The sequence below is a fragment of the Poromitra crassiceps genome (genome assembly GCF_964638095.1).
Source record: "Poromitra crassiceps genome assembly, chromosome: 27".
Classification (NCBI taxonomy): domain Eukaryota; kingdom Metazoa; phylum Chordata; class Actinopteri; order Beryciformes; family Melamphaidae; genus Poromitra; species Poromitra crassiceps.
In genome coordinates, this window is record NC_139650.1 from 14,621,661 (window position 1) to 14,643,721 (window position 22,061).

Genomic DNA, 22,061 nt, shown 5'->3' on the forward strand with positions numbered 1-22,061 from the left:
GACTTGACTTGACTTGACTTGACCTGCCCTCCATCCAGGACTCCTCCAGAGTAAAAAGAAATGGACAGGAAAAATCATCACGGACCCATCTCAACCTGGTCATGAGCTGTTACAGGCTACAGGCTACTACCGTACACCAAAACAACCAGACATAAGAACAGTTTCTTCCCACAGGCCATCACTCTGATGAACACTTAATCCAGATCACTTCATTTGAACACTTCGCTGGCTGTACACTTATATCACTTCATCGTAAGGTGGTTTCCACTTCCAGAACTTTCCAGGTGGCTCCAGGACTTGGTGACCTGCCCGCGACCTTCCCTCGGATCATAACCCACCACCATGCAAATTAGCAGCCCAATCCCACCTAGGGTGTGGGCATGAGGTGGTTTCCAGAACTTTCCAGGCTGTTCCAGGACTTGACGACCTGCCCATGACTTTCCCCCGTTTCATAAAACACCACCACACAAATTTTCAGTCCAATCCGATGAGGAGTGTGTTGAAATCAATGGATGCTTAATGACAAACAACCAGATATAACCTTATAAAACCCAAAACTAACTGAGCTTACAGAATAATAAAGTTATATCTGTGTTTGGACCGTCCTCAAAAACAACTTTCTAAAAAAATTGATTTTGATATTGTATATTCAAAGCACCATGGGAGTATGTCTTGGGGAACTATAAAGATTCATTACAATACTTTTTGGCAGCTGGGATGTCAAAAGGTTGATGCTCTCTAACTTTTAACTGCAATCAAACCCAGATAGAACTGTCGAATACAAAGGACATGATTTGTAGCGTACTTGGCATTTTTTCCATTTCCATTGTTTATTGTTTAATTTGAGTCGTTTGTTCACTCATTAATTTGCAGCCTTGTAAATACAAGCTGTACCTGTAGATATGACCTGGGAAAATAAAACCCTCACTTTGTGCACTACTCTGTGTCTCATCCTGGCTATTCTACCTCAGGCTGCCATCCACAATAATATACATAAAATAGCCTAAATGTGGTCTAAAATAAATGTTATAAATATTAAAAACTATTATATTATCAAAAACAAATTCATTTTAGCAAAACAAATTGGCTGTTTTGAATTCCTGTCTGTGGTCCCTTCTTTTGTGACATTAAAGTGGGGTCACGGGCCAAAAGATGTTCGGAACTCCTGAGTTGTGGACTCATTTGTACTGTGATTGCTCTATATATATTGTGTGGAAACGTCAAAGATAGATACATTTTCAGATTTCTAGTAGTAGATTCATCTGCTGAATGAATGACGAGGAAATACTGTCACCATGTCTGCTAATGCATAATGTATAGATGTTACTGAGCAAAAATCTATAAACTCAGTTCATCAATAAACACAAGCCTGGGGAGGCGAGGGCTTGAGTGCCATCACTGGTGACATCACCAATTCAATGCATAAGTCAGACCATCAGTCATAGACATGATAACATCATCAGTGATGTCATAAATTTTACAGCAGAGGCTATAAGTAGGACCCAAAATCATCCTACGTTCCAATGTTGACAAACATGTCTAAGGGACTAGCAGTTGGAATCGATCTTGGGACAACCTACTCCTGTGTGGGTGTGTTCCAGCATGGCAAAGTTGAAATCATTGCCAACGATCAGGGCAACAGGACAACACCCAGCTATGTGGCCTTCAATGATTCTGAGAGGCTCATTGGAGATGCAGCCAAGAATCAGGTTGCCATGAACCCAACCAACACAGTCTTTGATGCAAAAAGATTGATTGGCCGCAGGTTTGATGATGGAGTTGTGCAGGCGGACATGAAGCACTGGCCATTTACAGTCATCAATGATAACACTCGCCCCAAGGTTCAAGTTGAGTACAAGGGTGAGACAAAGTCCTTCTACCCAGAGGAGATCTCTTCCATGGTGCTGGTGAAGATGAAGGAGATTGCTGAAGCCTACCTCGGAAAAACTGTAACCAATGCAGTTATTACTGTGCCCGCCTACTTCAATGACTCCCAGCGCCAGGCCACCAAGGATGCTGGTATCATCTCTGGCCTCAATGTTCTGCGTATCATCAACGAGCCAACCGCTGCTGCCATCGCCTATGGGTTGGATAAGAAGGTTGGGTCTGAGAGGAACGTTCTGATCTTCGATCTTGGTGGTGGCACCTTCGATGTGTCGATCTTGACCATTGAGGATGGTATCTTTGAGGTCAAGTCAACTGCAGGAGACACCCATCTTGGTGGAGAAGATTTCGACATCCGCATGGTCAACCATTTCATCGCAGAGTTCAAACGCAAATACAAGAAGGACATCAGTGACAACAAGAGAGCTGTCCGTCGTCTGCACACCGCTTGTGAGAGGGCAAAGCGTACCCTGTCTTCCAGCACCCAGGCTAGTATTGAGATCGACTCTCTGTATGAGGGAGTTGACTTCTACACCTCCATCACCAGGGCTCGCTTTGAGGAGCTCAACACTGACCTCTTCCGTGGCACCTTGGACCCTGTAGAGAAGTCACTCCATGATGCCAAGATGGACAAAGGACAGGTCCATGACATTGTCTTGGTCGGTGGCTCCACCCGTATCCCCAAGATCCAGAAGCTGCTACAGGACTTCTTCAATGGCAAGGAACTGAACAAAAGCATCAACCCTGATGAAGCTGTTGCCTATGGAGCTGCTGTCCAGGCCGCCATTCTGTCTGGTGACAAGTCTGAGAACGTCCAGGACCTGCTTCTTCTGGACGTCACCCCTCTGTCCCTGGGTATCGAGACAGCTGGAGGTGTCATGAATGCCCTGATCAAACGTAACAGTACCATCCCCACCAAGCAGAGCCAGACCTACACCACCTACTCTGACAACCAGCCTGGTGTGCTCATCCAAGTTTATGAGGGTGAGCGTGCCATGACCAAAGACAATAACCTGCTGGGCAAGTTTGAGCTGACAGGGATCCCTCCTGCTCCTCGTGGTGTTCCTCAGATTGAGGTGACGTTTGATATTGATGCGAATGGTATCATGAATGTGTCTGCTGTCGACAAGAGCACTGGCAAGGAGAACAAGATCACCATCACAAATGACAAGGGTCGTCTCAGCAAGGAGGACATTGAGCGCATGGTGCAGGAGGCTGAGAAGTACAAGGCTGAGGATGATGTCCAGCGTGACAAGGTGTCTTCTAAAAACTCTCTGGAGTCTTACGCCTTCAACGTGAAGTCCACCATGGAGGATGAGAAGCTTGCTGGCAAGATCAATGACAAGGACAAGCAGAAGATCTTGGACAAGTGCAACGAGGTCATCAGCTGGCTGGACAAGAACCAAACTGCTGAGAAGGATGAGTACGAGCACATGCAGAAGGAGCTGGAGAAGGTGTGCAACCCCATCATCACCAAGCTGCACCAGAGTGCTGGTATGCCACAGGGCATGCCTGGTGGTTTCCCTGGCGCAGGCGATGCCACTCCCGGTGGTGGTGGGTCCTACAGCCCTACCATTGAGGAGGTCGACTAAACATTGCATCACTTCAGCAGCTACCTCCCCAAAGAGATCACAGGCTATGTCTTATTGCCAGAGGAAGGGCACTCAAATGTTTTACCTATCACAAAGTTAGAGTCACACGGAACTTTTGCCATAAACAGTTATTGTGTCATTCATCATTTCATCCATACAATTCATACCCTGCCACACCTTTGCTGTTCAGCCAATGGCCGTCAGGCACTCACCAGAGCAGGACTCTGTTTCCCCTAGTGGACAGGAACTCTTGCAGGCAGCTTTGCTCTCCCAGGTTGAGCAATTATCTGCACAGGCTCCCCCTGGTGATAGTCTCATTAGGACTTGTTGGATTCTCAGGAATGCTCTGCACAACAGGCTCCCTCCCCTCTGGTGGTCGTCAGGAGGAATTGTTGGATTCTCCAGGCTCTGAAAGGAGGGGCAGGAGGTTATCTGCACAATCAGCATACTCTCTATTGGACATGGAGCTATGTGGCCAAGACAGTCTTGCTCTCCCACTGGTGTTGCCTCCTATGGAGGATAGAGTCTTGCTCTCCCACTGGTGTTGCCTCCTATGGAGGATAGAGGCTTGCTCTCCCACTGGTGTTGCCTCCTATAGAGACAGTCCGCATGTCTGGGAACGCCCACAAAATGTTAAATGGCTGGTGCGTGAGTGGGGTAAAAACACCGATATATCTCATGGGCTGACTCACCAAAAGACGGTGCTGCGGCTCTAAACTACATGTTTGGGGGTTCTAGAGCAGAACACAAGACGTCTGCTCATATGTGCGTTTACTGCTGTGGTTAAATCCCCGATCGTGTCTGCCTGGGCTGGGCTATCAGCTAAATTCTAACTTTGCTGAATGGATAGAATGGGGGAATTTACCCCACCCTGACCCCGCCCCCAGCAAGACTGAGACTAACCCAGCGTCTATTGTGGGCGTTCCTAGAGCCTGTATGGGCATTCCCAGACATAAATAAAGTCTTGCTTTCCCACTGGTGTTGCCTCCTATGGAGGATAGAGTCTTGCTGTCCCACTGGTGTTGCCTCCTATGGAGGATAGTCTTGCTGTCCCACTGGTGTTGCCTCCTATGGAGGATAGTCTTGCTGTCCCACTGGTGTTGCCTCCTATGGAGGATCGTCTTGCTCTCCCACTGGTGTTGCCTCCTATGGAGGATAGTCTTGTTGTCCCACTGGTGTTGCCTCCTATGGAGGATAGAGTCTTGCTGTCCCACTGGTGTTGCCTCCTATGGAGGATAGAGTCTTGCTGTCCCACTGGTGTTGCCTCCTATGGAGGATAGAGTCTTACGTCAAACAATGGAAAGATTGCAGTATTCAATTAATAAAGTGGAAATGAGGATGCATTGGCAAGACTTAAAGGCGGAGCAGAAGCAGGTTCAGAGGCGGAGTCAGACCCAGGCTCACACTAAGGAGGGGCGGAGTCAGCACACTTTGGTCACTCTGCAGAAGAGCCATGAGGAAAAGAATGGCTGCTTCAACAATGGAGAGCAGAACAGCAAATTAATAACCTACAAGACCCTTTTCACAGCAGCCACATGTGTTACCAATAACTAATATAAAGATGTTTTCCAAAGTCAATTCCATTTAGGTGTTCCAGTGGCCTGGGTCCTCATTAATGTTATTAGTTACACCTGTTTACCCTGCCTTGCCTCTGAAAAGGGTGAGTAACAACCGGAGATTGGTGTGGGATACTACTGTGAATGTATTTGTTGTCTTGGCAGCACTTTGTATTACAGTACAATAATAATTACAGTAGGCTCTGTCTCCATGCTAACACTCTAGCATCCATTATGTTGAGTGAAAATAGTCTCCATGACATCATCACTGATGAGATAATCAACGATGACATCACTGATGAAATCATCACTGATGACATCATTGCTCGAGTAAAAAATCCGGGTCCGTCAGGTCACCCGCACGGGTGCTCTTTACACTTCCTGAAAGTTTCAGGCTGATCGTATGTAAAACGGCATAGCTGTCCTGCTCACACACGCCATACGTGTGTTCTCATTCTTATTATAAACACAGATGACATCACAATTGCTTGAGTGACATCAGTGATGACATCACTTATGGCATCATCACCGATGACATCACAATTGCTCAAGTAACATTACTCATGACCAATCACTGATGACATCATCGCCGATGACATCACCGGTCACATCACACAGTCTTTTTTGGTTGGAATGATGGCTGACGGATGGTATGACTGGATTTTTAAGGATCCACATGAGGTTGGGAAATATATTGGAGGAAAAGTCTGAGATGTTCATTCGATTAGGATCACTAGAAGTGGTATGGTTGTGATTGAGTGTATGTCAGAGTCAGAGGAAGAGAGCCTTGAAGATGTACGTATATATATATATATATATATATACGACCGACAATTGCTACCTCACTTTATCGGTCGCTGCGTGTCTGTCCACTACTGATCGCTGTGCATTTTAATGCTACCTTGCACACTTATCGGTCATTGTGTGTCACAAACAAGGTTCTTGACGTTTTACATAGCCTTTTATTTATTCTTAACTACATGCATGTAACATGTTAACATGTCACTTGTGTTGTTCTTGTCTGTGTCTTATATCTGTATGCCTTATCTGCTGCAACTCAATTTGCCCTTTGGGACACTAATAAACTTGAACTTGTGTGTTATAGAGTGAGGCCCTTTGAGAGAGATCCTCTCAGGTGCTTCTGCTGTCAGGAGTAGCCTATGGACATTTGGCTGCTGTACTAAGCAAGATATGTAGGAGATGTGGGAAGACTGACTGTTTCAGTCTGTGAGTGTGAGGTAGTTAAGTGGGATAGAAAGTTAGAAATGTGCAGTGTAAAGAAGGAGGAATCATGCTACAGGCTCTGTTCAGTGTCCACGAAGAAAGAAGGAAAGGGAAGTGAAGAAGATCAGAGGAGAACGGGGGTTAAGATCAGAGGACAACGGGGGTTAAGATCAGAGGAGAACGGGGGTTAAGATCAGAGGAGAACGGGGGTTATCATCGCTAAGAGGTGCAGATGGGAAAGAAACGAAGAAAGGATGGAAGTGCATGAGCATGCAGAGTAGAAAAAGGATGGAAGCAAGAGTTGATCTGCATTGACAAGAAGCAATTCCTGGCCTTCATTGCCGTGTTTATAAACTCTGCTGCTTGTTTGAGTGGGAAGATGGAGAGGAATGGGATCGGGCGTGACACTGTTAAGAGGTTTCCGCCGGATGAGGTGGACGTATCTGAAGCAGAGAGAGATCAAATACTGACGGATGTGTTTGGGCAAACTCAGACAATTGGGTCTGCGTGAGAAGAGGAATAATATTCCCTGACTGTGAGAGGCAACAATGTGCCGCAAGGCATCCAGTCTGCCAGAAAACCATTAGAAGAAGAAGATCACCGATTACCATAAATCGTCCCTGCCGAGCCTATAAGTAGGACCAGTAATGAAGTGATAAAGAGGGGGGATAAATACGAAGAGAGAATTTAGGGAAACAGTGGATGGATAAATCCAGAAGGAGGCGGTAATGCAACATAAAGGATGACAACTGCTATAAAACACCACAGAAGAACTGCTCTTGTGATAGATTGATTTTATGTTGAAGCTGATCCTTTATATAAAGTCAATAATACCCTTTCAGGGTGTAACAGTAACACACTCAGTGTAACTGTACTCGGTGAAAGTCCAACAAAGTGAGTGAGTAAACAGGCACTGCCCTGGTTATTACAATACAAGAAAACCCACAACACACTCCCAAAAGTGCTTTGGTGAGCGTTGAGACCTAGGGTGGGCTTTGCCACCTCGTCACAGAACAAGGTCAAGGTGGCGGTGGTGGGACCGTCGGCTGGCATAGGCCAGCCGCTGGTGAGCCAACTCACCCTGTGATCGGAAGATACACAGGGAAGACCATCATCCCCCTCATCTCCCAGTGATGATCATCTCCCAAAGTCAGGGGCGGAGCGACCCTATCAGCCCGGGGGGAGGCGAAGCTCTTAGAGCAGAATCTTGGCCGCACATAGCTATGCTATTTTATATGCGATTGGCCTAAAACTTTCAGGAAGTGAAAAGAGCACCTGTATGGGTGACCTGACGGAGCCGGATTTGTTAATTAGGTAATTGCCTACCTAATGATGACAGTGATGTCATCAGTGATGATGTCATCAGTGGTGTTGCCCTAGTTACCTAATGATGTGATGTAATCAGTAATGACATCATTACCTAATGATGTGATGTCATCAGTGATGATGTCATCAGTGATGTTGCCATAATTACCTAATGATGTGATGTCATCAGTGATGATGTCCTCAGTGATGTCATCCTTCTCACCCATGCTTCATCAGTGACATCATAGATTTATGACATCATTAGTGATGTCATAAATCCGTATCTGCGGAGGCTATAAGTAGGAGCCAAAATCATCCTTGGTTCCAATATTTGGAAACATGTCTAAGCGACCAGCAGTTGGAATTGATCTTGGGACCACCTACTCTTGTGTGGGTGTTTTCCAGCATGGCAAAGTTGAAATCATTGCCAACGACCAGGGCAACAGGACAACACCCAGCTATGTGGCCTTTAATGATTCTGAGAGGCTCATTGGAGATGCAGCCAAGAATCAGGTTGCCATGAACCCAACCAACACAGTCTTTGATGCAAAAAGATTGATTGGCCGCAGGTTTGATGATGGAGTTGTGCAGGCGGACATGAAGCACTGGCCATTTACAGTCATCAATGATAACACTCGCCCCAAGGTTCAAGTTGAGTACAAAGGCGAGACAAAGTCCTTCTACCCAGAGGAGATCTCTTCCATGGTGCTGGTGAAGATGAAGGAGATTGCTGAAGCCTACCTCGGAAAAACTGTTACCAATGCAGTTATTACCGTGCCCGCCTACTTCAATGACTCCCAGCGCCAGGCCACCAAGGATGCTGGCATCATCTCTGGCCTCAATGTTCTGCGTATCATCAATGAGCCAACCGCTGCTGCCATCGCCTATGGGTTGGATAAGAAGGTTGGGTCTGAGAGGAACGTTCTCATCTTCGATCTTGGTGGTGGCACCTTCGATGTGTCGATCTTGACCATTGAGGATGGTATCTTTGAAGTCAAGTCAACTGCAGGAGACACCCATCTTGGTGGAGAAGATTTCGACATCCGCATGGTCAACCATTTCATCGCAGAGTTCAAACGCAAATACAAGAAGGACATCAGTGACAACAAGAGAGCTGTCCGTCGTCTGCACACCGCTTGTGAGAGGGCAAAGCGTACCCTGTCTTCCAGCACCCAGGCTAGTATTGAGATCGACTCTCTGTATGAGGGAGTTGACTTCTACACCTCCATCACCAGGGCTCGCTTTGAGGAGCTCAACACTGACCTCTTCCGTGGCACCTTGGACCCTGTAGAGAAGTCACTCCGCGATGCCAAGATGGACAAAGGACAGGTCCATGACATCGTCTTGGTCGGTGGCTCCACCCGTATCCCCAAGATCCAGAAGCTGCTACAGGACTTCTTCAATGGCAAGGAGCTGAACAAAAGCATCAACCCTGATGAAGCTGTTGCCTATGGAGCCGCTGTCCAGGCCGCCATTCTGTCTGGTGACAAGTCTGAGAACGTCCAGGACCTGCTTCTTCTGGACGTCACCCCTCTGTCCCTGGGTATCGAGACAGCTGGAGGCGTCATGACTGCCCTGATCAAGCGTAACACTACCATCCCCACTAAGCAGACCCAGACCTTCACCACCTACTCTGACAACCAGCCTGGTGTGCTCATCCAGGTTTATGAGGGTGAGCGTGCCATGACCAAAGATAACAACTTGTTGGGCAAGTTTGAGCTGACAGGGATGCCTCCTGCTCCTCGTGGTGTTCCTCAGATTGAGGTGACGTTTGATATTGATGCGAATGGTATCATGAATGTGTCTGCTGTCGACAAGAGCACTGGCAAGGAGAACAAGATCACCATCACAAATGACAAGGGTCGTCTCAGCAAGGAGGACATTGAGCGCATGGTGCAGGAGGCTGAGAAGTACAAGGCTGAGGATGACCTCCAGCGTGACAAGGTGTCTTCTAAAAACTCTCTGGAGTCTTACGCGTTCAACATGAAGTCCACCATGGAGGATGAGAAGCTTGCTGGCAAGATCAGTGACAAGGACAAGCAGAATATCTTGGACAAGTGCAACGAGGTCATCAGCTGGCTGGACAAGAACCAAACTGGTGATAAGGATGAGTACGAGCATTTGCAGAAGGAGCTGGAGAAGGTGTGCAACCCCATCATCACCAAGCTGCACCAGAGTGCTGGTGACATGCCAGGTGGTATGCCACAGGGCATGCCCAGTGGCTTCCCTGGCGCAGGCGATGCCACTCCCAGTGGTGGTGGGTCCTACGGCCCTACCATCGAGGAGGTCGACTAAACATTCCATCGCTTCAGCAGCTACCTCCCCCAAGAGATTGCAGGTTGTCTCATAACCTGAGTTGTATGACCACCATTGGAGCCCTCTGGAAGGGCACTCTGACATTATTTTTTGTAGAGATGTCCTTGATGTTAATGAAAAAATAAATAAACATTCTTCACCCGTCCCATCTCGAGTCCAAGTCGAGTCAAGTCTTTTGAGGATGTGCAGATTGGTTGAGTCCAGTAGCAACCCCAACACAGTTCGAGACAGCTTGGCCTGAAGGCCAAGTCACTATTATAATGATGTCATATATCACCAATGATGTCATAATGATATCAAATGTGAGGGGGGATAGATATATGCTGCCTTCCAGACACCCAGGACAGGAGTGTTTCCCACTGGAAAAGTCCCACCTCCAACATTCAAAGCATTCCAGTGCACAAAGGCAAAAAATGCAAACAAGAAACATGGCGGACCGCGACAAACTTTTTTTTGTTTGGTAAGTAGCAAGACAGCTTGACAACGACCCTTAACAGCTTAACCCTCCAGGCATATTTAAACGAAAATGCAACATATAAGGTAACAGATTCCATTATACATTATACATAGCCTGATACTATTCTGTTTGACATACTTCAGACTACACCAATGATGTTATTTACCCCAGCCCCTTGGACATTTCAAGGCGGGCAGCAGCACTCTAAGCCTTGGCTTTGAAACAGCAGTACGCACGGAGGCAGCCATTTGCCCAGTTCTCTGCGGATCCCACTCGCGTAGAGGCAAAACATGCTGAATCCCACTGGATTTGGGGGCAGAACACGCCATCAACTCCAGTCCCCAGAACGGTCAAATATAATCATTGACACGCTATGTCCCGCCTCTCAACCCTCTTTCAGTCAGGGCAATGTTTGTTTTCAGTCTGATACATTATCACAAACCCTGAGATGTCATTTCAGCTGGTCTTTAAGAGCAAGCTCTGGAGTCAATGTGGACCATAGAGAGAATAAGCTAATTTAGCCTAAAGTTAGCGGAGTTGAGCTGTGTTTTTCGATACGGCTCTGATGGAGCTAATGTTGGAGTTAGCAAAGTTAGCTATCAGCTAAGGCTAATAATGGCGTTGGATAATAATAGCATTGGCCTTGCAAAGAAAACTAGATCAGTTCCTTGAAATGCATTCTAACCAGCTGTAATATTCACATAAAACAACGCAACTTAATTGCTATATTCATCACATCCTCAGGTTAACCTGGACTCACCTGGAGCGGGCGTGGTGGTGGCCGTGACACGGGCGCTGCCTCCAGGGGAGTGGGAGTTGTTGAGGGTTGGGGATTGGGCCTAGGCAATAGTGTGGCACTGGGTACAGCGTTGGGTTTCAGCTTCAGCACCTTTTGAAAACCCATATCCACCTCCATGTGGTTGGAGAAACTATCCGGTGGGAAATGAAGGATGCAAACACCCTCTCGATGATGCTGCGGGTGTGCTAGGCCCAGTTGTTGGAGCCATTCCCGCCTGATGTCCGGGTCTCCGGGAAACTTGTGCACCGGTGTAGTTGTTGCACCCGGGAACACAACACAACCCATGACTATCCCTAACCTGTCCCTGGCCACTAAACTCTAACAAACGAACAAACACACAAACAGACACTTTTTTTTTTACAAACACACAACCTGCTATCTGACGCACTCTAAAACTAAACCTAATCTACTAAATACTACAAACACACAACTACAATTTACGCTATGCACTCTAATCAAATGCTCCACAAATCTCTCTCTCTATCTCTACTCAACAACAACTATTCTCCACACTCACTACAAGGCGTGCTGTGTGTGCAACCCCTTTTATAAACTTTGGCGGGCTGGGTTTGGTGACGTCACTGATCGAGCTATGTCACTGATCATGAGCTCTGCCAATAGAAAGAGAGGGAAATGTGAGTCTACAGCTGGCCTTTTTGCCTTTTCAGATTGTATGGAACTGCATGGGTATGTGAGAAGAGATGAGGAATTACTCAGTTTTACAGTAAATGTCAGGACTTTGACCTGGATTCATCAAGAATGAATAATTTCCAATATACTGTATATTGATTTTCAGCAGTAAAAAGTGGAAAAAGTGTTGAGTATCTCTTTCACTGCTGCCCATGGAGGACACACACATGCACGCACACACGCGTGTTTGCACGCATGCACGCACGCATGCACGCACGCACGCACACACACAGCATACAGTAAGTGCCCACTTTAGTGTTTAGCGTTTATTCCACTTGTATGGATTATGTGTGTGTGTGTGTGTGTGTGTGTGTGTGTGTGTGTGTGGGTGTGGGTGGAGGGATATGGGGGGGGGGGGGGTATTTTATACTGATGAAAATCTGATGATAATACGCTACCTGGAGAATGCCACACCTAAGCCCCTGGAGGGTTTTTAGGCAATTCTCCTGCACATTCAATGCTGATTATATATTGTATTTTTTTGTAATTGTTTTTATATGTGTAAATAACAACAACAACAACAACAACACACACACACACACACAGATGCACACACACACACACACACACACACAGATACACACACACGCACGCACGCGCACACACACACACACCACTCACACAGATACACGCACACACACACACACACACACACACACACACACACACACACAGTCTCACCTTCTCACTATCTTTCCTTCTCTTCCTTGCTCTATCTCTCCCTAATTGAAGTACAATTGAAGGTGACCACTTTGAACTCTCTCTCCCTCTCTCTCCCCCTCTCCCTTTCTCTCTCTCTCCCCTCCACCCATCTCTCTCTCCAGTCTGAACTACAGTGGGATGTGTCTGGCGTCGGACACCCAGTTCAGTGACTTCCTGGATGGGATGGGACCTGCCCAGTTCGTCGGACGACAGACGCTGGCTACCACATCGATGGGTAAGACTGGAGGAAATCCCATTTATAATACTGACAGTATTTTACAGCTGGGCCTCTATGCCTGACACAACAGTGGCGGCTGGCGCATTTTTGTCCAGGGAGGGCTATACCAAAGATAGGGCTGGACGATATGGTTGAAATCAATATCATCATAATCATACGTATACGTATACGTATATATATATATATATATAGATATATATAGATATATATATATATAACTATAGATATATAACTAATATAATATATATATATATATATATATATATATATATATATATATATATATATCTTGCTTGATCAATCAAGCAAGCAACTACCTAAATATATATATATACAGTATATCCTTATATATAGGATGTTATGTCTTGACACGTTTATGACATAAACGTGTTTTAATATAAAAAGGCATTCAAGAATAGTCGTCATTGCACCTCACACTGTGACCATCTGATCACACAACACATAAATTGTCAATCAAATGTCGTTTTATTCAACAAAAACAAAATACACATGTCGTGTTTTCAAAGCAATATGAGATGAATATTTCTTGTTTACAATAATGATTAATACCCCGTTAACGTTACTTGAGCTTACCTTTGATGAAATGTTGGCCGCAAAGAGCAAAGACGTGTGTACTTTGATGGTAGAAAAAAAAGCAATTTTTTTTGCCCTCGCCAGCGACTGAACCACGTCGCACAAATCCACAACCTTCTCCTTTCTTTCTCCGACGGGATTCTGTAAAACACAAGCCAGGCGTGTCTCCTCGTCGGTTTAGTGCAACCGATAGCACAACAGGTAGGCTATCCGGCACTTTGGCTGAACAAACAGCGTGAGTCGACTCGCAGGCAACGGAATGAACAAGTTTTTTTTTGACCGCCAGGTGGGCGTTCCCGGCAGCACGTAACGCCCCTTGAAAGCTATGAATTGTGGTGTAATCTGAATTCAGCTTCGTACACAGTGTTGGCAACTTGACGACTTTGTCGCTATATTTAGCTACTTTTCAGATCCCCTATGGTGACTTTATTTCTCAAAATCGACTAGCGACAAATCTGGCGACTTTTCCTGACCATGGGAACAGGGGCGGTTTTAGCATCAGAGCTTTGGGTGGGCTCAGCCCACCCAGAGATGGGCAGTATTTGAAATACTTGTATTTGAAATACGTATTTCAACTACTTTTTTGTATTTTGTAATTTGTATTTGGCTGGGCAGAGAAAAATGAGATGTAATTTGTATCAAGATACTTTCAGATCTTGTATTTTGTGTATTTCAAATACATAAAATACATTTTTCTTTTTATTCTCAAATTGACACATGTAAACATTGACACAGGTTAAAACTAAAGATGGAGAAATGAGTTGTACTAAAAACAACTGAGTGAACTAAACTGAAACCTGATATGAATAAACAGAGAAATTACTTGTACTAAAAAACAACTAACTGGACTGAACTGAAACCTGATTTGAATAGGAGAAAAAATTTGTTGTACTAAAAACAACTAAGTGAACTAAACTGAACTGAAACCTGATATGAAAAGTTGGAGAAATAAGGTGTATTGAAAAACAACTAACTGAACTGAAACCTGATGTGAAAAGATGGAGAGATTAGTTGTACTAAAAACAACTAAGTGAACTAAACTGAAACCTGATATGAATAAACAGAGAAATTACTTGTACTAAAAAACAACTAACTGGACTGAACTGAAACCTGATTTGAATAGGAGAAATTAGTTGTACTAAAAACAACTAAGGGCGGGTTCACACCAGCCTTGTTTAGTCCGGTCTATCGGACCTTTCCCCTTTAGTACGGTCCATAGGGTCGGTGTGAACGCTCCTACTCGAACTCTGGTGCGGACTAAAAACCGCGCTCTGGTTCGCCTGTGAGAGGTGGTCTCGGTCTGCTCTCAAGCGAACTCTGGAGCGGCCCATTTCTGGTGTGAACACCACCTGGACTAGTCGGAGGAAGCACGTGGTTTTTTGTGTTGATTTTTTTGGTTATTTCCTGTTTTGGAAGCTCCCGCTGAAGAAGAAGCTGCTTGCTAGCTGTAACAGTTAGCTAGCTTATCTTGTCTCGTTACCAGCGACATCACAAACAGACACAAATGACTAGTGGCAGGGTTTGTTTACTTTTGCCCTGACAAATTGTATGGCCAATCCACCTTATTTTTGGCGGCCATGATGCACCATGATGCTTCCTTCTGCTGTCCTCTTCCCCCGTTACGTCTAGCTTGACACAACCATAGACTGTAAAAAGGGACACAACACAGCGCGTCTATGTACCCGTCTGTAAACGTTGCAGCTGAGGTGATAAATGCCGACTTGTTCAACGAGCAACAGGTTAGCGGATGTGATAGAAAACATTATTAGGCTACATTCCCAAAACTAGTGTTATTTTGTAACGAGCAAACTTTTAACGTCGGAGTTCAACAAGGAAATGCGATGCGAGGAGGCACCGGGAGGCACGCGCTGCAGTGCAGATTACCCCGCTAGCCAGGCGCTTCTCGCTCATACAGTGCAGAGTAGTATCCAGGCAGCGTCAAGCCAACAAGCGTAAACACACAGCTGCTCACGTTCTAGTCCAGATATTGCTCCCAGAATTATTTTACAGCGGAGCCTCACAAAAATAATGTGGATAATAGAACGAGATTTCTGCCCACGTGACTTTGGTTCGTGTGGGCAGGACTAGTGGATTTTGGCCTTGTGAACGCAAACCGAACCAGCTGAAAAACGAAACAATGTATCATCCTCTTCTCTGGCCCGAACCAAGGACCCGGACTTTCTGGTGTGAACCCGACCTAAGTGAACTAAACTGAACTGAAACCTGATGTGAAAAGATGGAGAAATTAGTTGTACTAAAAAGAACTAAACTGAAACCTGATATGAATAGATGGAGAAATAAGTTGAAAAAACAACTAACTGAACTAAACTGAAACCTGATATGATTCAGAATAGATTGAGAAAGAAGTTGTATTGAAAAACTAACTAACTGAACTAAACTGAAACCTGATGTGAATAGCTGAAGAAATAAGTTGTACTGGAAAAAAAAAACTAACTGAACTATACTAAAACCTGATATGAATAGATTGAGAAATAAGTTGTACTGAAAAAAACCCTAACTGAACTAAACTGAAACCTGATTTGAATAGGAGAAATTAGTTGTACTGAAAAACAACTAACTGTCATAAACCTGATTTGAATAGATGGAGAAATTAGTTATACTGAAAAACTATAACTGAACACCAAAGTACCCTAATGAAAATCAAAAATGTCTTTCTGTTGCTACAAGGATGTCTGAGCTTCACTGTGCATAATGATGGCTGTGCAGATTTTGACACTAGAATGGTGTTACCACTGCTGATAGTGGAAAGTTGTATTCAGTGAGTGATTGTTCTTTAGTAATTATGTTCTAGATAGCCAGGTTGTTTTGGATTTTGTTTATGAAGCAGAAGGAGGGGAAGTCATTTTAAGGATGTAAGGATTTGAACAAGAGTCCAATTTCATGGAAGGCCTTTTTTGTTTGAGATGCAGTTTCTCATCGTTCCTCTCACCGATTCACAATTTCACAACCTTAGACAGGATGTGCATCAGGGCATTCAATTCCTGAAATGTAACCTTTTCTAGTTGTATAAATATGTTTGCACGTTAAATAAATACTGTGACGACAAGTTACTGACATGGTGGTGAATGTGAAGTTGTTTAAAGGGGACCTACTATGCCTTTTACCTATTTCAGTTATTTCTATATTGTGTTATGATGTCAGATATCTATGGCTAAACATAGTCAAAGTTCCAGAACTTGAGGTTAACATGCAGAAATGCTGCCTTTAAGTCAAAAGCCCTCACAGAAGGTGATTAACAGCTGAGCTGAAGGAGAAATTAGTTCTGCTGAAAAACAACTAAAACTAAAATGGAAGAACTGCAGTGTGTTAGGGAGTACACATACTGTGACAGAGGACTAAAGAGAGGATTTACTGTCTAAGGAAACCAGAAAATTTCACTTTTGAATAGCTGAAATCAGAGAATTAGGACATTTTCCTTAAAGAAATGTCTCTAAATGATTAATAGATCATCAAAATAGGCAATTAATTTAATATTTGGCAATTCATCTATGAATTGACTAATCGTTGCAGCTCTTTATAAGTTTTTATAAAATGTATTTTCATGTATTTTCAAAATACAAAATACGTATTTGTATCTCAAATACATTTTCAGACAGGTATTTTGTATTTGTATTGTGATACATTTTTTGAGCAAGTATTTGTAATTTGTATCAAAATACTTTATGATGTATTTTCGCCCATCTCTGAGCCCACCCAAAGAAAGAAAATTTTAAGGGTAAAAAATGGATCAAACTGGCGCACTTTGAGATCAAAATGAAGAGACTAGATCTATGAAGAACTACACACATCAATATCTTCTTTACCGTTCTGTGGTTTTACAGCGATTAAAAAGTAATTGTTTCCCTATATATACTACAGTATATATATTCTGCATACAGGTTACTATATGGTAGAATTATGCTTGCATAAATAATACCAAAATCGCTTCAGGGGAGTTTCAAGTAAAGTAACATTTTGCTTTGTAGGCAAAACAAAAGTAAAATTAAATCAAAAGGGAACTTCCTAACTTATTGGCTGGAATAATATTCCGACAAGATAATAATATACTGTAAGCACTAAAGCAGGAGTTTGCAGTCAACTAGTTGAAATTAATATGTGGCAGTATTTGTGGGGGTCAAAATCTATGTAGGGTGTACCACCACAAATAGATCAGTGTATGGGAAACACTGACTATTAAATTGTGTGACTAGAAAGACACCAATAAATCTGAGAAAATGTACTTTAAACTGCTACTAATGACCACCATGGATTTGAAAACAAACAAACAAAAAAAAAAACAAGTTTTTTTTGCCTCTATTTTTTTGGGTGGGCTGAGACTATTTTTGGGTGGGCTAAAGCCCACCCAAAAAAGGCCTAGAACCGCCCCTGGATGGGAAGCAATGTTAATGTGTTGAATCCAGTTGAATCCCAACGGATTTTGCCTATAAACTGGTGAGGCTGCTGCCGGGTTTTCTCTCTCCTTCTCTCTGCTTGTCTGATAAACACAGCGCTTCAGTGCAGCCCCTCCTCTTCCTTCTCTCCTCCACTGCAGCAGCAGGATAGGGTTTACTTGTCATTTCTAACGGCGTACGCCGAATCTGGCCCAGGCGGGCGGACTCAGCACTTAATATTACCACAATCAATGATTACAATGGCTACGCCGAGGCGTGCATTTTTCTGCATAGATATTGATATGCAAATTAGCATGGGACATCAGAGCGACTTCTAACAACTTTCTGAACAGCCAATAGCGACTTTGCTTGGAAAAGAGTTGGCAACACTGTTCACACGTCACTGTGCGTTTGCGCCCCCTACAGGTGATGTGGAGATCGGCCTGATGGAGAGGAATGGCTGTCTGGAGGTGGAGGTGGTCCAGGCCAGAGGACTCACCATGAAACCAGGCTCCAAGGGACCTCCAGGTCAGCAAGCAATCTACAGCAGTGGTTATCTAACGTGTTGGCTTCAATACCCCTTTTCCCTGATTTCTGAATCCATGTACCCCCTAGAGAAAACTATATGATATGATATAAATATGGCACAATGAATGAATGATAACCCACCTTTTGAAGAATGACATTACAAAATAAGAAATGGATTGAACGAGTTGCAATTATTGCCTCCTGACGAGATTTATTTTAACATTTCATATATTTTCATGATTTATTTGTACATTTTTCTATTTTCTTATTTCTCTCAAGTACCCTGTGTAGTACCTCCATGTACCCATAGGGGTACGAGTACCTCAGCTTGGGAACCACTGATCTATCAATCAAGCAAGCAACAAGCAAGCAGCCAGTGCGTCAGCATCTGTCAGTGAATCAATCCAATCTGTTGGTGACCTTATAGAGGTTAGGTTAGGTATAGACGTTATAGGTTATATAAACGTTATATAAAGGTTATATATACACGTTATAGGTATAGTTAGGTATAGACGTTAGGTTAGGTCATATTTTATTATTGTGTCATGTATACATCAGTATGCATGACACAACCCAAACAGGTTCCCTATTCTAAAGTTGCCTCCTCTTCACAGTTAGTAAGTCGACTACAACACAAAACAACTGCAAATAACACCTCACAGCTCTTGTCAGTAGTACATCTGTTCTTTGATATTTTAAAAAGTGGTCCATTAAAAACTTGTGTTGACTTTGTTCTCTACCACTGAATGGGAATAGACATGTGAATCATAGTAGACCTAAAAAAACATGTAACGTGTAACATACCGAATAGGGTCTGTTAATTGCAGGAGTTTTGTGTTATAGTCGAATTACCGTGTGAAGAGGAGGCAGCTTTAGAATAGGGAACCTGTTTGGGTTAATAAGTGTCAAACTACTAGTCAATTATTTATGAATAAGACCTCACTTTAGATTGGGGAACATATTCTTAATTTTGAGTTAATTGGACACTATAATACTTGTAGTTTTGTTTTCTTAGATAGGAATAGACCATATTATTAAGAGTTATTAACAGAGAATAGTTATTCTTGTGATATTACCACCTTATAATGCCCATACTGAGCAAAGCCTATTAAGATCATAATTCATGCACAACAACTTGCTTATTTACTATGAATAAGCAGTAATTAGGAGGTTATTGAGGGCAAACTCTTAGTTAATTGCCTAGTAGTGGTAGAATATGATCATGCAGAATAAGGCATTAATAAGTGCTTTATAATGGATAATCAATAGCTAATATGCTACTAATATGTAGGGCTGTCCCCGAATACAATTTTTGGGCTTTGAAGATTCAGTGACAAGTATTCGAATAGATTTGAAGGTTCGACGGTGGTGCGGGGCACGTAGTAACAATGAGAGGCGAGGAGAAAAATCTGACATCAAGGATTTTCCTTTTTATTGAAACAAAAATGGATAAAGAATTTGCAATAAGCACATCAAATAAATTACAGCCATAGCCCATAAAAAGGAATTTGCTCATATCTACAGTAGGCCCTGGTGGCTGCATGGTCAAACTGTCACAGTTTCAGTGCTGGTAAGTAATGTTAGATGAGAGCTGTGAGGCACAATGTCCTTATCTGAGAGAATAAGTAATAATAATTAATGTTGATGCATAATGAATAATGTTGGATTACTATTTCAAAAAAATTCAGAAGAAAAACGAAGCATTTGAATACTGATTTGGAAATCGATTACCAATGGCATCGATTGAAGCTTCGAAGCATTTTGGTCAGCCCTACTATGCATACTAATAATCAGCTAGTTAGTGGTTAATAAGTGGACCTGAAAATAAAGTGTTACCAAATGTTTCTAGGGCATCTAGAGAACAGAGAACAGAGAACCCTCTCAGTCTCCAGCATCTAGAGAACAGACAGAGAACACTCAGTCTCCAGCATCTAGAGAACAGAGAACAGAGAACACTCTCAGTCTCCAGCATCTAGAGAACAGAGAACAGAGAACACTCTCAGTCTCCAGTCTTGCTGTACGAGAGCGAACATTCTCCAAATTCTCTCCCTCTGTCATTTTCCAAGTCAGGGTAGTCCAGCGAATGGGGCCTCTCCAGGCTGAATCAGGTGCCCAGCCTCGCTTTGCCCAAATGTATGTCCTCAACCCAAGTCTCTATTACATTAACATGGTCCCTACAGATAGGGCATCTAGTAACCACCAATATCTGTCATTGGACCAGATATTGGCCCAATGATATTGATGGTTATGGTGATGATGTCACAATGTCCTAAAATTACCTGTGTAGGCCTAAAAACGTGAAAAGGGGGCTGTTATATCGCCGAAATTTGGTAGATTGGTGTAATTTTTGGTCCCTCAGTATAGTGGGTGACATTTCCAAACTATGTGCAAAGTTTGGCTACTGTGGGCCTTATGGTTTCTGATGTGCATACACTTTTACGGAAGAATAAGAATAAGAAAGAATAAGAATGAAAGAATAAACACAGCAAATACAATAGGGTTTGCCGCCCCTTTGGGGCTTGAACCCCTGATGACCGTATACCACGGCCTGTCATGAGCTTTTGCTTAATTATATAAAGAGTTTTAAGCCTGGAACCAAGCCAACCAGCCACCTAGTGAATTGTGAGTGACCATAAAACATTTCATTTGGAGTCAACACTAAAACTAAAAACATCAACAAAACAACAACAAGAAAATCAAAAATAGATTTTTTTTCGTGCTTTTGATTTTTTTGCTCCAAATGAAATGTTTGATGGTCACTCATGATTCACTAGGTGGCTGGTTGGCTTGGTTCCAGGCTTAAAACTCTTTATATAAGGATTTTTCTAAACGTCATCTATGGCGAAAACGAATGGTGAGTTCTCTGATTGAACGGGAGCTGAGAAAAAGTGGGCGGTCACTGTTGAGCTGTTGAGGAAGTAAAACAGGTGCAAGGAAGACACTGATTAGAGCCCCGGCACTGGAACACCTAAATGGATTGGAAGTTGGAAACCCTCATTAGTGTTCTGCTTGAACCTGCTTTACTTCCTGCGTTTTATTTGGATTGTGTAACAACAAACTATCTGCTCCCTCTGTGGCGCCCCCTCTGGCTGCATCATGTTAGAGCAGCCCCCTCTGTGGCTCCCCCTCTAAGAAGAACAGCATCAGCAAGGAAAACAATGTCTGGGGGGGGGGGGGGAGAGAGAGGGGGAGAGGGAGAGAGGGGGGCAGAGAGATAAAGAGACAGAGGGAGGGAGAGAGGGAGGAGGAGAGCAAGAGAGAGATGAAAGGAAAGCCATATAAAGACTTGTTCCAGATTTCAGCGTGCCTAATATTTAATCTTGTCATCTAACATGCAGGATGAAAAGCCTGTGTGTGTGCGTGCGTGTGTGTGTGTGTGTGTGTGTGTGTGTGTGTGTGTGTGCCTGTGTGTGTATGGGGGAGGGGGGTACTCCTCCAGCCAGTAGATCCAGTAGAAGGTATAACCCATATTATTTTGGCTGCTGTTGCCAACATGGGAGGTAAAATGGGAACTCAAAGGCTTGAAATTGAGCCAGGTAAAAGCATCCTGATCATGTGATCTCACATCACGTATCAGTCTGGACTTCTAGCCGCCCACATGCAGCCATTTCCTGAAATTACAACGTAACCAGCCAATCAACTGGCAAAACAGTATGACGGCTCCCAAAGCAATGAGCGGTAACATTAACGTTAAGAGTAAACATAGCCGTAAGTGCTGGGGACACTTCAGTGGACATGCCCCCAGAGTTTGAGAGCAGGGACTTTAATGCAGTGTTTTGTTGTCT

At 43.7% G+C, this 22,061-nt stretch overlaps 2 protein-coding genes and 1 pseudogene across 4 annotated transcripts in view; all 3 read left to right on the plus strand.

Moving 5' to 3' along the window:
• rims4 (regulating synaptic membrane exocytosis 4) overlaps positions 1-22,061 on the plus strand; it is a gene marked incomplete at its 3' end in the record, with an annotated part of 83,190 nt that overhangs the window by 56,393 nt on the left and 4,736 nt on the right. The window contains exons 3-4 of the mRNA XM_083661623.1: positions 12,648-12,760; positions 18,175-18,276. Coding sequence (XP_083517749.1) covers positions 12,648-12,760; positions 18,175-18,276 — 215 coding nt within the window. The remainder of the gene's footprint in view (positions 1-12,647; positions 12,761-18,174; positions 18,277-22,061) is intronic.
• On the plus strand, positions 1,536-3,476 carry LOC310799242 (heat shock cognate 70 kDa protein pseudogene; annotated as a pseudogene). Its single transcript has one exon. The product of its transcript is annotated as a heat shock cognate 70 kDa protein pseudogene (transcript).
• Positions 7,897-9,856, plus strand: LOC310799241 (heat shock cognate 70 kDa protein-like; the record flags this gene model as incomplete). Of its 2 annotated transcripts, XM_083661813.1 has the most annotated exons (2): positions 7,897-9,310; positions 9,770-9,856. In XM_083661813.1, exons 1-2 carry the CDS (start codon positions 7,901-7,903, stop codon positions 9,854-9,856), a joined length of 1,497 nt encoding a protein of 498 aa, XP_083517939.1. In that variant the 5' UTR covers positions 7,897-7,900. The 2 variants fall into 2 exon arrangements, with proteins under 2 accessions (XP_083517939.1, XP_083517938.1); XM_083661812.1 differs by having other exon boundaries at positions 7,897-9,856.